This window comes from Nerophis lumbriciformis, linkage group LG26 (genome assembly GCF_033978685.3).
Source record: "Nerophis lumbriciformis linkage group LG26, RoL_Nlum_v2.1, whole genome shotgun sequence".
Lineage (NCBI taxonomy): Eukaryota > Metazoa > Chordata > Actinopteri > Syngnathiformes > Syngnathidae > Nerophis > Nerophis lumbriciformis.
This window is the reverse complement of record NC_084573.2, coordinates 19,212,501-19,237,160: the sequence shown is the minus strand read 5'-3', so window position 1 is coordinate 19,237,160 and position 24,660 is coordinate 19,212,501. Positions and strand designations below refer to the sequence as shown.

Genomic DNA, 24,660 nt, shown 5'->3' with positions numbered 1-24,660 from the left:
ATGTCGAGTGGGTCTGACATAATATTGTGAGAGTCCAGTCCATAGTGGATCCAACATAATAGTAAGAGTCCAGTCCATAGTGGGGTCAGCAGGAGACCATCCCGAGCGGAGACGAGTCAGCAGCGCAGAGATGTTCCCAACCGATGCACAGGCGAGCGGTCCACCCCGGGTCCCGACTCTGGACAGCCAGCACTTCATCCATGGCCACCGGACCTGTGCCCCCCGCCCCCTCCACAAGGGAGAGGGGAGCAGAGGAGAAAAAAAAAGAAACGGCAGATCAACTGGTCTAAAAAGGGGGTCTATTTAAAGGCTAGAGTATACAAATGAGTTTTAAGATGGGACTTAAATGCTTCTACTGAGGTAGCATCTCTAACTGTTACTGCTAGAACATTCCATAGTACTGGAGCCCAAATAGAAAACGCTCTATAGCCCGCAGACTATCGCTGGCTAGTTCTAGCTTAACTGACTCAAAATAGAACACTTTTTTGTAATAAAATGTAACTCCTCATAAAAAACTATACATCTATAAACAGAAATATTATTATATATTGGGCAGAAGGGGATAACATAAATATAGTTTAATACTTCCAACACTCCCCTCATCATGAACACGCAGGGCACAGGTAATCCCCATCCACATCTGGCCTCAGGACACACTCGTGGTGAAACCACCTATCACAGATGTCACAGCAGATCTAAGGTGGGGGAGGAGGATGGAGGTGAGGAGGCAGATAAGTTGGGCCATTAAATGTATATAAATTCCGAATTTAAATAATTCATCATTATCACTGTTACAGCTCCATATCGAGACTTCACAGCCACAGAATCCACTTGCTCATACTACACATGAAATGGACTGAGACCTTTTTCCAGCTTCTGAATGAAATGAGGGAGTAGGTCATGGAAGAGTTCAGTAAACTGTTCTGTATTTGTTGGTTTCACTAACATTTGTAGGGCTTATTACAATTTTTTTTTTTTTACCTCTTTATCATTCAACCAATTTGTACACAAACACATTGAAACAGAAGGTACACTGTTTGAACTCATACGCATTATGCATTGTCACCAAAATACATTTTCCATTTTACTACAATAATGATGTTATCTACGCCCTGCTATTTCACAGCCTGACTGTATTGCACAGTGAAAACGTACCCATTGAGGGTTATCGCTCTCCTCCATCCCACAGCTGTGACAGACCTTGCTGAGATCATCTGTTCCGAAAAAGAGTATGCATCAATATTCAGTCTCGAATTTCTTCAAATATCTTGCTGAAATTAAAATAAACTCCAGTAATATGTAATTGTATTAAGCTGTGCTGATTATTTGATTTAATCTGTGCCATCAATATTTTTTATGGTTTAAAAATGTTTGTGGCAAACCTCATTTGAAATACGTCATCTTTTACCGAGAAAAAATCTGTTTTTAAATGTGTTAAAGTAAAGCAATATGTTAAGCAGTCAACCAATTTTCAAATTCTTAAAATCAAGACTGTCTTGTATTACCTGGAGCAGGGGTCCCCAAACTACGTCCCACGGGCTGGATCCGGCCCCCCAGCATCCAAAGTCCGGCCCACAGGAAGTCCCAAGTTAAACAAAAAGTTTTAATTTTTAATTTTTTAATTTTATTTTTTTTAAATCTTTCTTTTCTAATCCATTTTCTACCGCTTGTTTCTCTTGGTGTCTCCTAGCTGCTCAGACAAATCATATAACTCCATATAACTCCACTTCTGGTAGTCCAATTTTCACATGGTTTTCAGTGTATACCCGGGGGGCTATGATGAGTAACCAGGGTGAGTTTCATGTCTCTATGACCTTCCTAGCCAGAGATAGATGGGGGGTGCATTCTGTGGCAGGTGGGAAATGCACCCCCCCCATAACTCCAGTTCTAGTAGTCCAATTTTCACATGGTTTTCAGTGTATACCCGGGGGGCTATGATGAGTAACCAGGGTGAGTTTCATGTCTCTATGACCTTCCTAACCAGAGATAGATGGGGGGTGCATTTTATGGCAGGTGGGAAATGCACCCCCCCATAACTCCACTTCTGGTAGTCCGATCATCACATGGTTTTCAGTGTATACCGGGGGGGCTATGATGAGTAACCAGGGTGAGTTTCATGTCTCTAGGACCTTCCTAGCCAGAGATAGATGGGGGGTGCATTCTGTGGCAGGTGGGAAATGCACCCCCCCATAACTCCGCCTCTGGTACTTCGGGTACTTTTGGTAACGTTATTTGTGAATGTTCAATTTGAAACTTCTTAAAACCAAATCAAAGGTAGATATCAGATGCATTCATTTATTTATTCATCCATCCACCCATGAGCTCCTTAAAGTTAAAGAAAATGTCATATTTTTAAAATATGAGTATTGGATCACGACGTACAACACGTCGAATGAAGCAGCAAACATTCGTTCTTCTTGATGTCTCTAAAAAAGTACATATAGAGGTTTACTTTGGTGTACATATTCTTTACAGTATAGCTGTCAATTGGTAGACAATACTACATTTTCAGTGCAGCAAATATATTCCAATATTAATTGGTTATTGTTTTCGCCTTATCTGATCTAATGACGGCGAAATCATTAAATGCTCACAATTTGGAATCCATCCACAAGTAAGGATAACTTCACTTTATGTACTTTATTATGCCGAAAGAGGCGATTTCAGCCACTTGAATGACGGCGAAATCATTAAAGGCTCACAATTTTTAATTAATCCACAAGTAAAGCACAAGTAAAGAAAACTTGGATTATTTCACTTTATGTACTTTTTTTATGCCGAAAGAGGCGATTTAAAAGAGGCGATTTCAGCCAACAGCCGAGTTAGATATACTTTTCGAGACGAGTGATGCAACCGAGTGACGTAAGCGCGCTCCCGTGTCAGGGGTGCATATTATGGCAGGGGTGCGTTTTCCGGCACAACACCGGAACCGGAATGCAACATCGCTCACGCACACTAGTAAGATGAGCACACACTGGTAAAATGCTTTTGCATACACACAGGTAAGATGCGCTCATACATATAACTGAAATCTTTGCACACATACTACTGAAATTGTTGTCTCTCACACGCACGTGTAAAAAGCACACACACACACAGGTGAAATCCGTTTATACATACTAGTGAAAAATAATTCCAGGTGTGTGTGTGTGTGCGTGAGACAAAAACAATTCAGTAGTGTTTATAAGAGTGTTTCAGTAGTGTATGTAAGAATGTTTCAGTAGTGTTTATAAGAGTGTTTCAGTAGTGTTTATAAGAGTGTTTCAGTAGTGTATGTAAGAGTGTTTCAGTAGTGTATGTAAGAGTGTTTCAGTAGTGTTTATAAGAGTGTTTCAGTAGTGTATGTAAGAGTGTTTCAGTAGTGTTTATAAGAGTGTTTCAGTAGTGTATGTAAGAGCATTTCAGTAGTGTTTATAAGAGTGTTTCAGTAGTGTGTATAAAAGAAAAAGATTTCAGTTGTTTGTGTGAGAGCATTTCAGTAGTGTATGTAAGAGGTAATTCTGAATAATGTCCCTAACGGCCCCTCATAGCATGCAACCTAACCTTTATCACTTCCATAAGTGTTAAGAAAACACAACTTTGAGACACTCTTCCATTGTTTGGCAAAACTTTGAACACCTCTGGTTGAGTCATATCACCACGAAGGGAAAGTGTGACCTGGGGCTCTTTTTTTAATAGGCCTGTGGCACATTGTAGAAATAAAATAAACAAAAAATGGAAACATGCAGCAAAAAGGCATAACTTAATGAAAAGTCTGGAATGTTTGTCATCCCTTTATTACTTATTTTCCTGTAATCTGTATCATTTCCTGTCCAGGTGCTCTTATCTTGGTTCTACCTGCTGTTGGATTCCTTGTTTTGTTTCACCTTCAGTTTCCTGTCAGCACACCTGTTTTCTATATCTAATCAAGTCCATTTAGGTTCACTTGATTCTCCTTTTACATGAGTTACTCTGCTGCCTCTACGTGCCCTGCACAAACCTTTTGTTTCTATTACCTTTTTATTCTTTGACATTCTGTCTCTGGATCCTGGGGTAAGGCCAACAACCACCATGCGGCCCTGTGACAATGTTGATATTAGTAATAAATAAAATGCAAAACATTGTCTTTAAATATTTTAATCCTAGTATCGAATCAGCATCGAAATCATGAGAATCTATAGGTATCGGCTACTGAGATTCTGGTATTGTGACAACCCGAACACGGACTACTCTAAAGTATATTGATAGAGTGTCCGCCCTGAGATCGGTAGGTCGTGAGTTCAAACCCTGGCCGAGTCTATAAAAATGGGACCCATTACCTCCCTGCTTGGCACTCAGCATCAAGGATTGGAATGGGGGTTAAATCACCAAAATTATTCCCGAGTGCGGCCACCGCTGCTGCTCACTGCTCCCCTCACCTCCCAGGGGGTGGAACAAAAGGATGGATCAAACGCAGAGGGTAATTTCACCACACCTAGTGTGTGTGCGACTATCAGTGGTACTTTAACTTAAACTTTAATATCCAAGTTAACTTTCTGAAGTATGCCAAAATGTGTATAGTGTGCATACTGTAAATTGAATCCCAGCAACATCTGATCATCCTATGTGCAGCGGATCTCCAAGCTGGAGAGAGACTTGTTGGCGTTGGTCATCGACATCCAAACTGAAGCTGATGCCAAAGAATCAATGAGAAGGTCAGAATTGGAGGAAGCCCGCAGGATCAGGTAGGGTGAAACACCATTTGGTATGGTCACTACCCGTGTCTACTTCTGTGCCGTGTATGTCCTGCTTGATTCAGGGCCGAGATGCTGCACAAAGAAGCCAAGTCCAGCCAGGAGAAGTTTGAGGAGATCACCGACAGGTGGTCGCTGGCTGAACAGACTATGATCCCTCAGGATCTGCAAGAAACCTTGACCTGGCAACAGTTGTTATGTGCAGAGGTCATTGAGGACAAGAAGAAATTCATCAAAGATCTGCAGCAGGTCATTGAAACATAGACAGAGCCAGAAACTCGTAAAATCCCATGTGGTGCTCCTCAAAGATCTATTTTAGGTTCTATTCTTTTTAATATGTACATGCTTACATTTGGCATTATCATCAGGGGGCATGCAATTGATACAAGATCAATTGTATACATTTTTAATAACCCCCCAAAGAACTGGCATCCACATATGTGGACATCACATTTTTGGTTGTGTATACCAGTGTTTTTCAACCGTGAGATACAGTCTGGTGTGCCATGGGAGATTATCTAATTTCACCTATTTGGGTTAAAAATATTTTTTGCAAACCAGTAATCATAGTGTGCAAATTATGTGTTGTTGTTGAGTGTCGGTGCTGTCTAGAGCTCGGCAGAGTAACCTTGTAATACTCGTCCATATCAGTAGGTGGCAGTGGGTAGCTAATTAGTAGCTGCTTTGTAGATGTCGGAAACAGCGGGAGGCAGTGTGCAGGTAAAACGGTGTCTAATGCTTAAACCAAAAATAAACAAAATGTGAGTGACCCTAAGAAAAGGCATTGAAGCTTAGGGAAGGCTATGCAGAACGAAACTAAAACTGAAGTGGCTACAAAGTAAACAAAAACACAATGCTGGACCACAGCAAAGACTTACTGTGGACAAAGACGGCGTCCACGATGTACATTCGAACATGACATGACAATCAACAGTGTCCCCACACAGAAGGATAAAAACAACTGAAATATTCTTGATTGCTAAAACAAAGTAATGCGGGAAATATCGCTCAAAGGAAGACATGAAACTGCTACAGGTAAATACCAAATAAAGAGGAAAAGCCACCAAAATAGGAGCACAAGACAAGAACTAAAACACTACACACAGGAAAACATCAAAAACCTCCAAATAAGTCAGGGTGTGATGTGACAGGTCGTGACAGTACACCTACTTTGAGACAAGAGCTATATTGATGCATGCTTGGTTATGGTTTAAAATCATATCCAACAATTGCGACAACGACTTTTTACTGTCAACTGAGTTTTGTTTTTTAATGATTTCTGCTGGTGGTGTGCCTCCGGATTTTTTCAACGCAAAAAATGTGCCTTGGCTCAAAAAAGGTTGAAAAACACTGGTGTATACCACAATGTTTTTCTCTACAAGACCCTGGTTTCCACTTAAAAGAACATTACACTGCCAATTAGTGGTGTAGAACGAGTATACCACATCACATGGTACATCTAAGATGGCTTAAAAACTTCCAAAAGTTTAGATGGCAACTTTAAACTTTTTTTTTTTTCATGCGGTGCCAAAGAACCCAAATAGCCAAGATGAAACCAAAATGCACACCATATAAGAGTTTGTGTCTACACTGCATTTTACATTTTGCCAGTGGAGTGGAAAAACAAGTTGCTTCTATATTGACGCTGTTATCATAACTGATGAATGACACTTAAAGACTTCCATAGTTTGTGAATAAATAGATATGATCGAAATAGTATCAATCTCACGGAGATTCCCGAGCCATTTTGAAACTGCTACAGGAATATAGCAGATAATGAGGAAGCCAGTCGCGTGATCCTGTGACATAGAGGTAGGAACCACATATACCTTCATCACCAACAACAATGCAAATCATGCAGACTTTGTGAGAGCCAACAATGATTACTATGATCCATAAAACTTATATTGTTGATCCTGAATATAAGGAGGATGAGCTGCAAGTTTTAGAAACTCTGCTAAACAGACCCAGCTTTAGTAAAACTCTGAGCATAATGTAGAAGTATTGTTAAATGCTAAACAAGAACTACAAACATAATAAAACAATCACTTACTGTACAATGTCTGCTCTCACTTCGATGACGACTGATAGGATGTTCATATTTTCCCGTTTTATTGAAGAATTAATCATGATACACACGGAAGGTTAACAAGGAAAAGTCTCCCTGCAGACACTGTCTTCGGTTGAGTGTGTTTGTCACCGGGAATAAATTAAAAGTCACATATGAACAACTTGTAGATTTATAGCTAGTTCCTCCTGTTATCCAGATGAGAGGCATGATTCATAATCTAGAATAACTTTGATGAGCCGAGACGCGATGATGCGGGAGCAGCATCAGTAAAGTACCGGTAGCATAGGGCTACTTAGCTGTGTGCTATCAATCTGCCGTTAAATAAATAGTTTGTCTGCGTTAGTGCTTATAATAACAACATCGCTAATATTTGGTTAATATTCAGGTCACGCTATGTATATAGAGTATTGTTGGCGGGTATTGGATGGTTTTTAGAGGGTTTTGTGGGCGAAATAGAGAGCTTTTTATGTATTTATTTATTTACGAATTAGATTGCATTAAAAAAAAAAGAAACATGTGTTCATGTCTTATTTAGAGATTGTGAATGATAAACAGCCCACCTCTCTCTAATGTTTGCGCATTTCCAGTATGACTGATCTGATACTATGGTCAGAGTGAAGAAGCATTCCCTATGTAACATCAATCTCCGGAAATAGCCGAGGGTATTCGGAGCTATGTTTAAACAGTGTACTTTGTGGATTGTAAATATGATTGGAAATGGTTTAATGGATACAATGAAACATAATTACATTGAACTTGTTTTTCCACTCTACTGGTATTTGAAATCCTGGTTGACAGATAACTTTTTATAACTTAACCAGGACAGAACTGAAGCTTTTGAATCTGAGCTCAGTTTTATTCCACATGTTGAAAACAAAGCCACAGAAGTCAGGCGCACATTACACCAGTTTTGAAATCACTGCATTGGCTTTCCAAGCCCCTTTGGCACTCATCTCTTAATTTGGGCTGTCTTCGACTAAAGTTTTTTGTAGTCACCTCAGATTTGTTAGATTTTGCCCACCGCTGACGATCAGTCGAATTTGTGGTGTTGAGATTAATAAACAGATGGTCGTACAGTATGTAGTGGTGTATACTGACTGGTCACTCTGTGTCAGTCTATCACGTACCGTAAATGTGAATATTCCTAAATTAATTAAAAGAAAACAATATCTCATATGCCACTTTTTCCACTTCAAAAAAGGGCTGAACCACAATTTGTGAGGTCCTCCTTGGTTGGCTCTGGCACAGCCCCAAGAAGACATTAAACTTGACTAAATAGTTGTAACAAAGATTCTGTATGTGAACCTGCTGAAGGATCATTACCTTTTTAAAAAAAAGAGACCTCCAAGTCTGGGGAAATTCTATTTTTTACTCCAATTTATCTTTATTCTTAAACATAGCTCTTACTCTTTGAAAGTGTTTTATTATTTTTACTCTACTTTCCAGCCCTCTGCACCAGGGATTTTTATCAGTCATGGGTGCTTTGTGTCAGCACATTGGTGGCTGTGGTCTGGTGAAATCCTGGTGTAGATGGCTCCTGTGATAGTGTTTCCTCACTTGGCTCCTCTGTACTCAGACATTCTTCTGTTGGTGTGTGTTTGTGTATATCTGGTGATGGGTGAATGACGGGATGTGGGTCGTCCATTGAAGCTGCAAGGCTCACTCACTCCGTCATTCTTTAACCGGGCAGGAGTTGAAGAGTGAAGACGATCGCTACGTGAAGGACTTGAGGAAGCAGGCAGAGGAGATGGACACAATGACCAAGCACTCGGAGGAGCTCATCAGTACGCTGACACAGGCCTACAGGGAGGAACTAGCCCAGATTGAGGTAGGTCCACCTGTCAGTGAAGGAGAGTTGTAGGGAGTGGATAAAGCCACACGGAGGCCATTCACCAGGCTTATTCAACTAAATAGTTTTTGGGGGCCACACATTTCCAGAAAGCTAATGACCGGGTGACCGGACTTCTCTTTTTACTATTAGTCTTATTTTGTATCTTCCGGAGAACCAGCATCATCTACAGTAGACATTTGATTTTAGTCTATTTATTTTGTCAGAGTCACTGTTTTAAAAGACCTTCTGCAAAAAAGCTTATCAAATATCATCTCTATGACAGCACCAGTGATGGGCAAGCTACTTAGAAAATGTAGTAAGCTACAAGTTACTCTCGAACAAATATAGCTAAGCTACAGGAGAAGCTATCCCCAGAGAATTGTAGCAAGATACACGACAAGCTACACGGCAGAAGTAACTTGCTACATCACAGCTACATTTAACGGCATTTATATCTTTGGGCCCACATGTATAATAGCAATGTTATTGTACCTGAGAGTGTACAAATGGAACTAACAAGGATCCATTACTATTAACTACCTGTCATTTAGCTGGGGACACCCTACCACAGACCTGGGCATTCTGCGGCCCGCGGCCCACATACGGCCCTTTGTGCGTCCCTGTCCGGCCCGTGTGAGGCCAATCATAAATTACAAAATAAATTTAAAAAAGTATCTACAGTATGTCGAGTGTGCAATACAACGGTGCTGCTTTTGTTTTGAAAAGCGTTTATTTGTATTACTTCCGTGTGGACGTATGCGCGTGAGTGAATGTGAACAGCGGCAATCACAAATTACAAAATAAAGTTTAAAAAACATCTATGTCGTGCGCGCAATACAACTGTGCTGCTTTTATTTTGAAAAGTGTTATTTATGGACGTATGTCCGGGTGTAACCTGTGAGTGAAGGTGCACAGCAACAAGTGATGAGACGCTAAAAAGAGAAAAGTTGATGACGAATGCCGTATTTTCAACAAGACATGGACTGCCAAGTATTTCTTTACAGAAATTAAAGGTAAAGCCGTGTGCTTAATTTGTGGTACACATGTTGCTGTGTTTAAAGAATATAATTTGAATCGCCACTACATGACGAAGCACGAGGAAAATTACCGGAATCTGTCCGATGAATCGCGCGCAAGGAAGGCTGATGCGTTGATGGTAAAACGGCAAACCCAACAAGGACTTTTTGCCATATTTCACACCCCCAGAATGCAGCCGTCAGGACAAGTTTCGTCATTTCTCACAAAATCGCCAAAAAAAGGAAGGCGTTTTCTGACGGAAAGTTTATTAAGGAGTGCTTATTGGACTCTGTTGCACTGATAGTGTTGTGCCGAATAATGCACCCCCAGCGTAGAATGCACCCCCTGACGGGAGTGTTATATCAACTAAAGCCCACACTTAAAGTTTCCCCGTGCAAGATTGAATCTATTTAAAAAAGTTATTTAATAAGAAGCCAAAAGTGCAAAAACAATAATGTTCGTGTTGGAGGAGTTGTGAATGAATGAAATATGAAATCCGTGCTGCAGTCGCTGCTGGGCCACAACATTAGGTACACCTGCAGACTGCAGCACTGATTTCATATTTCATTCATTCACAACTCCTCCAACACGATCATTATTGTTTTTGCACTTTTGGCTTCTTATTAAATAACTTTTTTAAATAGATTCAATCTTGCACGTGGAAACTTTAAGTGTGGACCTTAAGTAGATATAACACTCCTGTCAGGCTTCAGCTGAAGAACAGAACGGCCGACTTTGACTGTTTTTCGCTGGCTTTGGATGAGAGCTGTGATGTACGTAACACCGCCAAGCTGCTCATCTTCTTACGTGGGATAACTGCTGACTTTCAAATCACGGAGGAGCTGGCAGCCATGCAGTCAATTAAAGAGACAACCACAGGTAATGACTTGTTCACATAGGTAAATGCTTGTTTGGACATGTTAGGACTGAAATGGGACACGCTGGCAGGCAGGTGTGACAACAGATGGTTGTCCAAATCTGACGGGGAAAAATGTTGGCCTTTTAAAGAGGATGCAGGATACATTTTAAATTAACCCTGTGCAGAAATTGACATTTTTGCATTGTATTGTACATCAGGAAGTGTAGTGTAAGACAGTGTTAAAAATAAAACCATCAAAAGCAATCTGCTTTTGTATAAAGTTAAGTTAGGTTAAATAAAAGTATTATTATTATTATTCATTATTATTATTATTATTATTATTATTTATCTTACAATATATCAAAAATAATATTGAGCAAAATTGAATTGAAATATTGTCGATGTGGCCCTCCAGCAGTGCTCGGGTTGCTCATGCGGCCCCCGGTAAAAATGAATTGCCCACCTCTGCCCTACCACTACCTTTAGTTCCACACCCCACTGTATGTATTTATTTATTTTGCCTATTCTTTGGCCCACCCCTATAATGTTGTTAATTTTCTCTACTGAAAACGCATCTATCTATATCTTGACAAAAAAATAAATTGTGTGTTCTTTAGAAACAGTTGGTAATTGTTTAAGTGCAGTAAAACTTTTCATGAACTCAACTCAAAACTAAGGTTTTGGGCATTGTTTTTTCTAAACACATACGTTTGTCTAAATATGGCTAAGGATACGCATTATTGTGGATTTCTTGCACGTCATCTTTATTATCAATCAATCAATCTAAATTTATTTATATAGCCCTTCATCATAAATGTCTCAAAGGGCTGCACAAGTCACAACGACATTCTCGGCTCAAATCCCACATCAAGGCAAGAAAAAAACTCAACCCAATGGGAAAAACAAGAAACCATGGAGGATACCGCATATGTGGGGAGCCGCATGATCAGTTGTCTTCATTTGGCTTTCATTGGACATTCTTACCTTATTGTGTTCCAAACGAACATGTACTGAATGAAGTGACCAAAGATTTCACTTTCCAGTACTTGGAATGCATTGATTTAGCATTGTTCAAACTGAAAGTGGTCTTGTTCAGTTTTTTCCCTTCACAGGCTGTCCGTATGTCCCTAATGGCTTCTGCTTTCTAGAGCGTGTACCAGCAGGAACATGAGGTCTTGCTGACAAAAGAGCGCAGCGAATGGGAGCGCTGCGTCAAGGAACTGTGGGACAAACAGGTCAAGAGCGCCGCAAAGAAAGAAAACTCCACAAGGCTAAGTTTTAACACGCGCCTTTTAACCATTGTGCTTGGATACAGCAAGCCAGGCTGACGGAGAGGAGGAGGGCCGTGGAGGAGTACGAAGCGAAAATTCACAACCTGATGATGGATCCCGAACACAAGTGCGACGCCATGAGGGCGGAACACGATGCAAAGTTTCAGGTATGAACGAAGCGTCCTCGGGAAAATGGAGAGAAAGAGGAGTCGCACAATCAGAATGACATGAGAGTGAGTTTACTTTAAAATCCCTTCATTTAGACATGAACCAACATAGTCTAAGATCTTCTTGTCTGGGTGTTGTTCTACCATCCCAGCTGTAATCACCATTGTTTAAAGGGGAACATTATCACCAGACCTATGTAAGCGTCAATATATACCTTGATGTTGCAGAAAAAAGACCATATATTTTTTTAACCGATTTCCGAACTCTAAATGGGTGAATTTAGGCGAATTAAACGCCTTTCTATTATTCGCTCTCGGAGCGATGACGTCACAATGTGACGTCACATCGGGAAGCAATCCGCCATTTTCTCACTTTCGTCGGTGGTGTTGTCGGAGGATGTAACAACACGAACAGGGACGGATTCAAGTTGCACCAGTGGCCCAAAGATGCGAAAGTGGCAAGAAATTGGACGAAATTTGTTCAAAATACGAGGCTGCGGGGAAAGCCGACGAAGTGGTCAGTCGTTTGTTCCGCACACTTTACTGACGAAAGCTATGCTACGACAGAGATGGCAAGAATGTGTGGATATCCTGCGACACTCAAAGCAGATGCTGACATCAACTCCAAAACTGGACAGATCAGCTTTCAGGAAAAGAGAGCGGATGAGGGTATGTCTACAGAATATATTAATTGATGAAAACGTTATTCATTATTTGCGGTTTTACGTAAATGATTATACATAAACTGTGTTTACCAATAATTTAGCTTAAAAACATTTATTTTTTTCAATCATTCGAGTACCGGTACATTCGGGTAGTCTTGTGTAATGCAGTATTTTGTGTCTATTTAGGTATGGTTAACCTGAGTGCTGAAATCGTGGAAAAATATATGTTCTTAGCGCGCCTGAAATGGGCTGTCTGCACTCTCAAAGTGCATGTTGTTGCCAAATGTATTTCATATGCTGTAAACCTAGTTCATAGTTGTTAGTTTCCTTTAATGCCAAACAAACACATACCAATCGTTGGTTAGAAGACGATCGCCGAATTCGTCCTCGCTTTCTCCCGTGTCGCTGGCTGTCGTGTCGTTTTCGTCGGTTTCGCTTGCATACGGTTCAAACCGATATGGCTCAATAGCTTCAGTTTCTTCTTCAATTTCGTTTTCGCTACCTGCCTCCACACTACAACCATCTGTTTCAATACATGCGTAATCTGTTGAATCGCTTAAGCCGCTGAAATCCGAGTCTGAATCCGAGCTAATGTCGCTATAGCTGGCTGTTCTATGCGCCATGTTTGTTTGTATTGGCATCACTGTGTGACGTCACAGAAAAATGGACGGGTGTATATAACGATGGTTAAGATCAGGCACTTTGAAGCTTTTTTTCGGGATATTGCGTGATGGGTAAAATTTTGAAAAAAACTTCGAAAAATAAAATAAGCCACTGGGAACTGATTTTTAATGGTTTTAACCCTTCTGAAATTGTGATAATGTTCCCCTTTAACATCTTGTTTTGTTGCAAATCTGTTTTCCAACATTCTCTTTATATGTGAATTGAAGAACAATTGTGTGATTGAGCGCACTAAAAACCGCTGAAGTTGTCTTCTTTGGTGTCGAACAGATCGCTTCTTCCGACATTTTCTCCGTCTTGGGCTAAATTTTGAAGTTCGTAAACCCGGGGGAAAAAAATCTATAAATTACGGTAGTCGCATCTTTGTACAAACCCCGTTTCCATATGAGTTGGGAAATTGTGCTAGATGTTAATATAAACGGAATACATCCATCCATCCATCCATTTTCTACCGCTTATTCCCTTTGGGGTCGCGGGGGGCGCTGGAGCCTATCTCAGCTACAATCGGGCGAAAGGCGGGGTACACCCTGGACAAGTCGCCACCTCATCGCAGGGCCAACACAGATAGACAGACAACATTCACACGCACATTCACACACTAGGGCCAATTTAGTGTTGCCAATCAACTTATCCCATACAATGATTTGCAAATCCTTTTCAACCCATATTCAATTGAATGCACTACAAAGACAAGATATTTGATGTTCAAACTCATAAACTTTATTTTTTTTTTGCAAATAATAATTAACTAATAATTAACTAACTTCATGGCTGCAACACGTGCCAAAGTAGTTGGGAAAGGGCATGTTCACCACTGTGTTACATGGCCTTTCCTTTTAACAACACTCAGTAAACGTTTGGGAACTGAGGAGACACATTTTTTAAGCTTCTCAGGTGGACTTCTTTCCCATTCTGGCTTGATGTACAGCTTAAGTTGTTCAACAGTCCGGGGGTCTCCGTTGTGGTAATTTAGGCTTCATAATGCGCCACACATTTTCAATGGGAGACAGGTCTGGACTACAGGCAGGCCAGTCTAGTACCCGCACTCTTTTACTATGAAGCCACGTTGATGTAACACGTGGGTTGGCATTGTCTTGCTGAAATAAGCAGGGGCGTCCATGGTAACGTTGCTTGGATGGCAACATATGTTGCTCCAAAACCTGTATGTACCTTTCAGCATTAATGGTGCCTTCACAGATGTGTAAGTTACCCATGTCTTGGGCACTAATACACCCCCATACCATCACAGATGCTGGCTTTTCAACTTTGCGCCTATAACAATCCGGATGGTTCTTTTCCTCTTTGGTCCGGAGGACACGACGTCCACAGTTTCCTAAAAACAATTTGAAATGTGGACTCGTCAGACCACAGAACACTTTTCCACTTTGTATCAGTCCATCTTAGATGAGCTCAGGCCCAGCGAAGCCGACGGTGTTTCTGGGTGTTGTTGATAAACGGTTTTCGCCTTGCATAGGAGAGTTTTAACTTGCACTTACAGATGTAGCGACCAACTGTAGTTACTGACAGTGGGTTTCTGAAGTGTTCCTGAGCCTATGTGGTGATATCCTTTACACACGGATGTCGCTTGTTGATGCAGTACAGCCTGAGGGATCGAAGGTCACGGGCTTAGCTTCTAACGTGCAGTGATTTCTCCAGATTCTCTGAACCCTTTGATGATATTACGGACCGTAGATGGTGAAATCCCCAAATTCCTTGCAATAGCTGGTTGAGAAAGGTTTTTCTTTAACTGTTCAACAATTTGCTCACGCATTTGTTGACAAAGTGGTGACCCTCGCCCCATCCTTGTTTGTGAATGACTGAGCATTTCATGGAATCTACTTTTATACCCAATCATGTTCCCAATTTGCCTGTTCACCTGTGGGATGTTCCAAATAAGTGTTTGATGAGCATTCCTCAACTTTATCAGTATTTATTGCCACCTTTCCCAACTTCTTTGTCACGTGTTGCTGGCATCAAATTCTAAAGTTAATGATTATTTGCACAAAAAAAAATGTTTATCAATTTGAACATCAAAGATGTTGTCTTTGTAGCATATTCAACTGAATATGGGTTGAAAATGATTTGCAAATTATTGTACTCCGTTTATATTTACATCTAACACAATTTCCCAACTCATATGGAAACGGGGTTTGTAAAAGCCGCAGGTTTCAAAGCGTGGGAAAAAAGTTGTGCCTGATCGATTGGAAATGAAATAAATTAAAGTTAAATGAAACCTCTGTCTTGTTTTTAATGAATACTTAGGCCTACTACGCTACTGTGTTTTAATGTTGGTCATTATGGAGGTTCTTGAACAGCCAAGCTTTTTTTTTTTGAGAGTTTGAGAACCACTGCCCTGGAGCCGGATAAAACGTGCAATGACATGATTGGTTCTTTAGGGCCTGGAGAGGGAACGTCAGCAGATGCTGGCTGACAGCATGATCAGCAACATACAGCACATGCAACTCAAAGATGGCCGAGAGTCATGCAACTTGGCCCACATGAAGAGCAGAATCACCGGGTGACCGATGATGTTTACGCACACATTTTGCCCGCGTTTGACTCCCTTCTCTCAACCTTTCCGTGTCCCAGTCTGCAGACCGAGCTGAAAACCCTGAGGAGCAAATACACGAGTCAGCAGAAAGAGTCGGAGAAGCGGAGCAGGCGCTTGTCGGACGACTACAAACGCAGCGTGGAGCAATATGAACGCATTCAGCTGAGAATCAAGTGAGTCGTTCGTTCGTAGGCGAGTTCGCCAAACTGAACCAATTCCTGTTGCAATACGACCGCGTGCAGACACTTTGCCGTGGCTGACGCCAAGCATTTTGAGGAAACATGGCGGATGCTGGACAAGGAGGTGAGGCAGCAGGCGGAGAAGGCCGTCCGCCTTGACTCGCTGATATGCAAGCAGCACCTTGGTCTTGCCTGGGAGAGACCTCAAGGATCCTTGGCGACGCAGAGTGACGGCTCCTGTGGGATGAGTGCAGAGAAGGAGGAGGAGATCTCCATGGAGACACTGAAGGAACTCATGGAGATGCTGTGCGAAGAGTTGGTGAGTTAAATGTGTTGTTGCATACTTTGGTTTAGTTTGGTTCTCACTACCTCCACTTAAGAGTGTTTAGAGACAAGAGCTGTCTGGCTGATTGTTATGCTATAAGTTGCAAGCAAACCGTAGGGATGTAACGGTAAACGGTATAGTGATAAACCGCGGTGAAATTCCTAGCGGTTAGTAGGTAGGTAGGTAGGTAGGTAGGTCTTTATTGTCATTGCATAAGTTCAACGAAACTTTGTTTTCAGCACAAACCCGTTCAAGATTAGACAAACAAACAGTGTACAGGGTGACAGAACAGGAATGCTGGTGGGTCGCCACAAGGCGCCCCGTAAAAAATGGGAAAAGGTCAACGCTGGGGAAGGACGAGTAAAAAAAATACAATCTAAAAAACCTCCATAGCAAAGCACATATACATATTACAACATACATCTCGAGATATCTACAACAGAGGGAAGGGAGTAATGGGGTTCACAGTGGCAGGCTGCAGCTCTTCAGGCGCTGCCCATCTGTCCATCACCCCTAAGGGATTCGCATCAAGGGCGTTTATATTTTTAATTACCAAAAAAACATCAATTATTAATGCATTTTAGGCAACATTGCTTACTTCCTGAAAATGGCGTCACAGCAGCACTGGCGCATGCGCACTAGCGTCGTTCGACTTGAAATACCATACGGACTTCGCTACGGAGATTTCCCATCGGAGCTTGGTTAAGCTTCATTTTCTTTTGCTTAATTTCCATGGAGTCTCGGCGTGCGTTTAAGAGCGCACTGCTGTTTTTAGATGGAGACAGGTGTGGACAATATTGGAGACAAACTCATTAGTCTCACACTAAACATATGAAGCGAAACTATTTGATGTTGCTTTTATTTTCTCAATATAGCGTCCGTCAGCTGTGACTGAGAGTTAATGAGGTGAGGAAACATGCAGCAGGCGATGCGTCGGAAAACGTTGCCACAACTTGTTTATAAAGTCTTTAGTTTGTTTGCTGGGATGCTCACTCGTCCTTTATTTAACTGCAAACTGTAGCAGTGTTCAAATAACATCAGTACTAGGTAAAATGTTTTGTCATCGAATTGAACGCAGGCTGTGAAGATTCTGTATTCGATGTGAGAGGTGTCACTCCTGTCTATTTTTGTTGGCCAACAAAACTATGTACACTATTTTTATCTATATGGATAAAAAGTGTAGTTATGTCTTATGGCCATCAGGTGCCCCCTTGCAAAACTCTTACATTTGTATGTCCATAAAGTGCTATCTTGCACAATTTTCAAATGTATTTTATTTATACATGTTATAATTTTGTTTTACCATATAACTTTGTTTATAATGATTGTGTTGCTTTCATATGCACATTCAATTTCTACTTGAGGTTGATGAAACAGTGTTCTACAATAATGTTTATCCTACAAAGGAAATCATTTTGAATGGGTTGTTTGTGTTTTTTTAAATAAAACGTGGTTAAAAGATTTCAGTATAAGTACTTTTTGAAAATTTTGAGCACATTTAAAAATACCTGCGATAATAATGATAACCGTGATAATTTTGGTCACAATAACCGTGATAAGAAATGTTCATACCGTAACATCCCTATAGGTGGCCATACTCGCTAGCATTCGCTTATGGCTAGAGATGGACATGACTTTGTTTTTACAACAAAGGGAAGGAAGGAGGTGAGTGTGAAGGACATTGCTGAGAAGAAAAGTGGGTGATATTCAAATAATTAGGAAATGTAATCATGAAAAATGTGCTGGAGCGTATCACTGCTAGTCTGCACCATACTGAAGCAGCATGTGTCTAAAGCCATGGAAATATACAGAAGCTGCTGATGGAGTGTTTGATGGAGAAGTAGCTGGAAGGAGTAAATGCTGTACATTAATATTACATTACTTCAAAAAATACTGTAAATGTTAGTAGTACATTATATTGTATTGTTTTAGTCAATATTTATTATCTTAAAATTAGTTTTCTTTTTAAAAGGCATGTTACATGTTATGGGGGAGGGGGGGGGCAAGCACCAATTAAATTGATTTCAATTCCTTTCAATGGGTGATGTGGATTTGAGATACAAGTGTTTTGAGTTAAGAGCTCCATCATAGAGTCAATTAAGCTCGAAAGTTGAGGAACTACTTTGTGTATTCAATGTACGAATCAGCACAATATTTACTTTAATTTAGTTACTACTACTTAGTTAACTACTAAATATCACTCGATAGATATCCACCATATACATAATTTAATTAATATTATTTTATTTTAATTAATAAATGTGAGTGCATGTGAACATACTTAATTCAAAATAAATACATTTTAATCCATGGAAAGAAACTTCATATACATCTAAATTAAATATCCAATACTGTAAATGTATTTCATATTACCATTATTTTTAATTTTATATGTTAAGCTACATTTATTCAAGTTTAGTTTTCCTTGCTTCAATTAATTTATTGTTATCTTATTTTTGTTGGGATTTTTTTATTTATTTAGATTGATTTCATTTGCTAGTAAGAGGATTGAAACTCAATTTACCACAAAGTACACTGAGTCATCAAGTAAATGAGCACCACGAGTGCTTTCCAGATCAACATGACTTCACATGAATGACATCATCATCATCGACTCATTATACAAGAATATATTTCTTTAAAGCAACCAAACCAAATATGCAGTTTTCCTTGTTTTTGGCACACAATTGTACTAAAATATATTAAGTTATTTTTTCCTGTGTTTGAGGGCTTCCTTGTTGAGGACAAAGTCCAGCTGCTGTCTACTTTGGACAAGAAAGAAGAGATGGTTGTGAAGCTGGATGCTCTTTTTAGTGTGGGTTGATGTGCACGTTACAGGCTGCAATGCTGCACAATCAAATGTTTCATGGATTTTGTGACCACTTTTAAGGCTCTTGGTATAGAAGAAGAGGACATGCCCAAGTTGGCTGACTTCCTGCTAAAAGAGCAGCAGGAGGAGCCAGTTAAGGTGAGGATGTGACGAACAATGAGATCGCCGTTTCAACATTAATTTATTTGCTTCCAGGATATTCATGCCAGGACACGAGGAGGGGCCACCAGTTCATCATCTAGTCTGACCTCTGACCTCATCTATCCTAGCCACATCCTGCCTGCTCTGAAGAACTTCCTCAAGCATCACAGCCGCTTCAGGTTTAATATTGATATATATATATTTTTAAAAATCATCCTTGTATAATTTGTTCTTTTTTTATATATATTTTGATGTGTTGCTTTTTAAGAAGGAGCTCAGACTGTGAGCAGCCTCGTTACTGGACTGCCGACATGTGGGATTCTTCAGCAGATCAAACCCATTGGGAGAGTCTGGCCAACATCGTCCCCGAGGACAAACTCAAAGTGTGGGATGCAGCTGAGATTGTACTTAAAAAGCACATGTAGGTAACACGCACACACACACACGCACACACGCACGCACGCACGCACGCACGCCCACACATTCTTGTATTTGTTACCTTCTTGAGACTTCCGAAAAATGCAGGACCACCCTTTCTAGATATATAAAAATTTGTATTTACAACATTAATAATATATACATACTATGCAAATATAAAAAAGGTAAGCTTTTAGTCCATTTTTTTATTTTTTGTTTGTAATTGGTTTTTAATCTTCATTATTTACTTCGTTATTACAGTACGTCTCTATATACATATTTAAAAATTTTGTAGATGTAATTTCAAGTTTTTACACACACTTGTTATTTCATATGTTGACCAAAGGGGGAGCACTTTTTTTTCCCCACATCAATAGGGACTGGAGGTCGGCTGTAATGGCTGACTTCCTAATTTTAACTACACAGTAGACACTCTGGGGGCCTTGTACACATGCATGGGGGCGTTGGGGTTCGGCGCACCCCTCATTGCCTCGTCGGCCGGCGCGGACTGCGGGGACTGCGGTCTGGTGGGCTGCCAGGCTTTTATTCATTTATTATAAAAATTTTTTTAAATGTATTTATTATTTTTATTTTTATTATTTACTTATTTTATTTTATTTATGTATTTATTTATTTATTCATTTATTTATTTTTATTTATTTTTATTTATTTTTATTTATTTTTATTTATTTATTTAAAAAAAAAATTTTAATTTTTTTTTTTAATCTTATTATTTATTTGTGTGTGGCGTCGCGCGGGTTTCACTTCCTGTTGGGTGGGGTCCGTGCCTGTGTGGCCCGACCTTGCACTGTGGGGTCTCTGTTGGTAACTTGATGTGGTGGCGGCGCGGCCCCCATGTCTGGTCTGGATGCTGTGTCTCGGTTGTTTGGGCGGTGGTGTGTTTGTGCGGGTTTGGGTTGGGGTGGTGGGGTCTTTTGGTGGGGGGGTGTTGGTGTCTGTTGTTTGCATGTTGGCGTTTGGGCTGACTGGCGGGCTGGCGCTGGCTGGTCTCCATGATCCTGTTGGCGTGTGGTTGCCGGTCGCAGTTTTTTTTTATCGCTTTGATTTGATTGGGTGGTGCTGGCTGTCTGGGGGTATTGCAGCTGCTGTTTCTGCTGCCGTTTGTTTGTGGTGTGGGCGCCCGTGGCTGCTGGGTCTGGTGCAGGGGGGTGGCTGATGTTGTGACTGGTGGCAGCGCGTGGTGGTTGTCGGGGCTGACTAACTGTGGTGTGTATGTGTGTGTATGCATGTATATATATGTGTATGTGTACATATGTATATGTATGTGTATGTATATGTATATATGTGTATGTGTGTATGTGTACATGTATATGTGTATGTGTATGTGTATGTGTATGTGTATGTATATGTACTGTATATATGTATGTATGTATGTATGTATGTATATTTCTGGGGGTACGCTCTGGGCCTGCCTGTCAGGCGGGAGTCGACGCCTCAGGCTACTGCATCCGGACTGCGTGTCTGGAGATCCTGGGTCCCACCGTCCATCCCTTCCGGGTGCCCGTCTTGGCTGGGGCGTGCTGGGTCTAGTCCCTGCGTCTATTGTGGTAGCTTGGTGCTGCAAGGTATTCCGAGGTGCTGCGAGTCGGCCAGTTGCTGGGGTAGTGACCTTGTGTGTCAGCATGTCTGTGATCTTCTTTTAATTATTTTTTATTTATTTATTTATTTATTTTTTAATATATTTTATTAATATTATTTTTTTATTTTTCCTCTCCCTCAGGGGGGGAACTCGGCGGGGCGGTTGCTGGTTGTTCCATCTCCATCGTTGGGGTCCCTGCGGGTGGGGTGGGTGGTTCCCGTGGCCCCGTGCCGGGTGGTCCTGCGGCGGCCGATTTGGGTGGGGTGGCCGGGGGATTGCCTCGCCGCGCTCTCCGGGGTTGGGGAGTGAGCTCGTGGGGACCCGGTTGCCGGTGGGGCGGGGACGGTCTTCCCGTCCGGTTGCGAGGAGTCTCTGGGCCCCCCGGGCGGGGCGTCCCGCCTTTCTGCCCGTGTGGGTTGTGGTCTCTCGCTGGCTTGGGGTCTGGTCCCCCTGCTTTTCTCGTGCCTGTCTGCGGCCTGCTGCTGACCCTTGTGGGCGGCGCGGTGGGCCGGGCTCTGGGGTTCCTGTCGCTGGCCGGCTTGGCTGCGTGGGGGCGGTGGTCCCTGGTTCCCTGGGCACCACACCTACTGTTTGTGGGTTGGGCTCTTGGGGAGGCAGGGGCCGTACTCTGGCTCCCACGCATACTGGGAGTCGAATATATTGTACATACAAATTCACATATACTCACATACATTCATACATACAAACCCCGTTTCCATATGAGTTGGGAAATTGTGTTAGATGTAAATATAAACGGAATACAGTGATTTGCAAATCCTTTTCAACCCATATTCAATTGAATGCACTACAAAGACAAGATATTTGATGTTCAAACTCATATACTTTTTTTTTTTTTTGCAAATAATAATTAACTTAGAATTTCATGGCTGCAACACGTGCCAAAGTAGTTGGGAAAGGGCATGTTCACCACTGTGTTACATGGCCTTTCCTTTTAACAACACTCAGTAAACGTTTGGGAACTCAGGAGACACATTTTCTAAGCTTCTCAGGCGGGATTCTTTCCCATTCTTGCTTGATGTACAGCTTAAGTTGTTCAACAGTCCGGGGGTCTCCGTTGTGGTATTTTAGGCTTCATAATGCGCCACACATTCTCAATGGGAGACAGGCCTGGACTACAGGCAGGCCAGTCTAGTACCCGCACTCTTTTACTATGAAGCCACGTTGATGTAACACGTGGCTTGGCATTGTCTTGCTGAAATAAGCAGGGGCGTCCATGGCAACGTTGCTTGGATGGCAACATATGTTGCTCCAAAACTTGTATGTACCTTTCAGCATTATTGGCGCCTTCACAGATGTGTAAGTTACCCATGTTTTGGGCACTCATACACCCCCATACCATCACAGATGCTGGCTTTTCAACTTTGCGCCTATAACAATTCGAATGATTCTTTTCCTCTTTGGTCCGGAGGACACGACGTCCACAGTTTCCAAAAACAATTTGAAATGTGGACTCGTCAGACCACAGAACACTTTTCCACTTTGTATCAATCCATCTTAGATGAGCTCAGGCCCAGCGAAGCCGACGGCGTTTCTGGGTGTTGTTGATAAACGGTTTTCGCTTTGCATAGGAGAGTTTTAACTTGCACTTACAGATGTAGCGACCAACTGTAGTTACTGACAGTGGGTTTCTGAAGTGTTCCTGAGTCCATGTGGTGATATCCTTTAAACACTGATGTCGCTTGTTGATGCAGTACAGCCTGAGGGATCGAAGGTCACGGGCTTAGCTGCTTACGTGCAGTGATTTCTCCAGATTCTCTGAAACCTTTGATGATATTACGGATCATAGATGGTGAAATCCCTAAATTCCTTGCAATAGCTGGTTGAGAAAGTTTTTTCTTAAACTGTTCAACAATTTGCTCACGCATTTGTTGACAAAGTGGTGACCCTCGCCCCATCCTTGTTTGTGAATGACTGAGCATTTCATGGAATCTACTTTTATACCCAATCATGGCACCCACCTGTTCCCAATTTGCCTGTTCACCTGTGTGATGTTCCAAATAAGTGTTTGATGAGCATTCCTCAACTTGATCAGTATTTATTGCCACCTTTCCCAACTTCTTTGTCACGTGTTGCTGGCATCAAATTCTAAAGTTAATGGTTATTTGCAAAAAAAAAAAAATGTTTATCAGTTTGAACATCAAATATGTTGTCTTTGTAGCATATTCAACTGAATATGGGTTGAAAATGATTTGCAAATCATCGTATTCGTTTATATTTACATCTAACACAATTTCCCAACTCATATGGAAACGGGGTTTGTACATACATACATACATACATACATACATAGGTACCTAAGCTCCCACATACATACACAAATACAGTACATATTTACATACTCAAAGTTCGTGCATCCACACGCACATTCATTATACAAACATATACATACACATACTGTACATATACATTCACTGTACAAACACATATACACATTCTGTACATATACACTCACTGTACAAACACATACACATTCTGTACATATACAAGTACATATGCATACGTACACTCATGCACATAATCACGTTTCATCAAACATATATTAACGTTGTTGCCCTAGGGTAAACTGGGTATAACACATGGCACACTGACAAAGCTTAACCTATTGTTACTATAACAATCTACATGGTTAATGTAGGTTGCTTCTCTTTCTTCCCCTCCATTTTTCTGCATTCTTTCATATCTCAAGTTATCATTACGTATATGTATTGTTGCATTTGAACAACTGTATTGTTGATAATAGAGGTAAATTATTGGTATTGTTCATTATCAAAAGTTCTATTTCTATTGGTATTTGTATTGCTCCATTTGTAGTGTAATAATGCTCATTGTCATTTCTGTATTATTTTTTTATTTTTGCTAACTGCTTATTTGCTATCACTTTTACCATCATATTTGTACATGTCGTATTTGCTGATGTTGCTCTATTGTTGTTGTTGTGTTTGCTGTTGTTGTTTTTGTCTCTCTGTCTAATCCCCCTCTTGTCCCCACAATTTCCCCCTCTGTCTTCTTTTTATTCTTTTTCTATCCCCTCCTGCTCCGGCCGGCTGCAACAAATGATAATATAAATCCATTTAATAAAGTCAAATACAAATAAGGCAACAAGAGAAGTATCCTACACTTCTCTTTTGTAAAGTAAATCTGAACAGCCGATATGGGCATCTACATCAACTATATGATTTGCCTGAGAAGCTGGACAGGACAAAAAAATAAAATAAAATAAAAATAAAGTAAAATAAAATAAAAATAATAAAATATAAAAAAAAAAAAAAAAAAAAAAAAAAAGGGGGAGCACTTTTAAAACCGACACACGGTCAATTTTAAA

General features: G+C 40.9%; 1 protein-coding gene across 3 annotated transcripts in view; it reads left to right on the top strand.

The window, feature by feature from the left end:
• The window catches only part of drc1 (dynein regulatory complex subunit 1 homolog (Chlamydomonas)), a 50,266-nt gene that overhangs the window by 22,375 nt on the left and 3,231 nt on the right, over positions 1-24,660 (top strand). Inside the window, exons 1-13 of one of the 3 annotated variants that reach the window (XM_061987269.2) lie at positions 2,927-3,002; positions 4,591-4,703; positions 4,778-4,961; positions 8,474-8,611; positions 11,639-11,725; positions 11,806-11,928; positions 15,671-15,792; positions 15,864-15,998; positions 16,068-16,323; positions 19,058-19,144; positions 19,220-19,297; positions 19,355-19,479; positions 19,569-19,721. In XM_061987269.2, coding sequence (XP_061843253.1) covers positions 4,666-4,703; positions 4,778-4,961; positions 8,474-8,611; positions 11,639-11,725; positions 11,806-11,928; positions 15,671-15,792; positions 15,864-15,998; positions 16,068-16,323; positions 19,058-19,144; positions 19,220-19,297; positions 19,355-19,479; positions 19,569-19,721 — 1,526 coding nt within the window. In that variant the 5' untranslated portion in view covers positions 2,927-3,002; positions 4,591-4,665. Of the gene's footprint in view, positions 1-2,926; positions 3,003-4,590; positions 4,704-4,777; positions 4,962-8,473; positions 8,612-11,638; positions 11,726-11,805; positions 11,929-15,670; positions 15,793-15,863; positions 15,999-16,067; positions 16,324-19,057; positions 19,145-19,219; positions 19,298-19,354; positions 19,480-19,568; positions 19,722-24,660 lie in introns of those variants that run through there. The other 2 variants (XM_061987268.2, XM_061987267.2) reach the window with 2 other exon arrangements.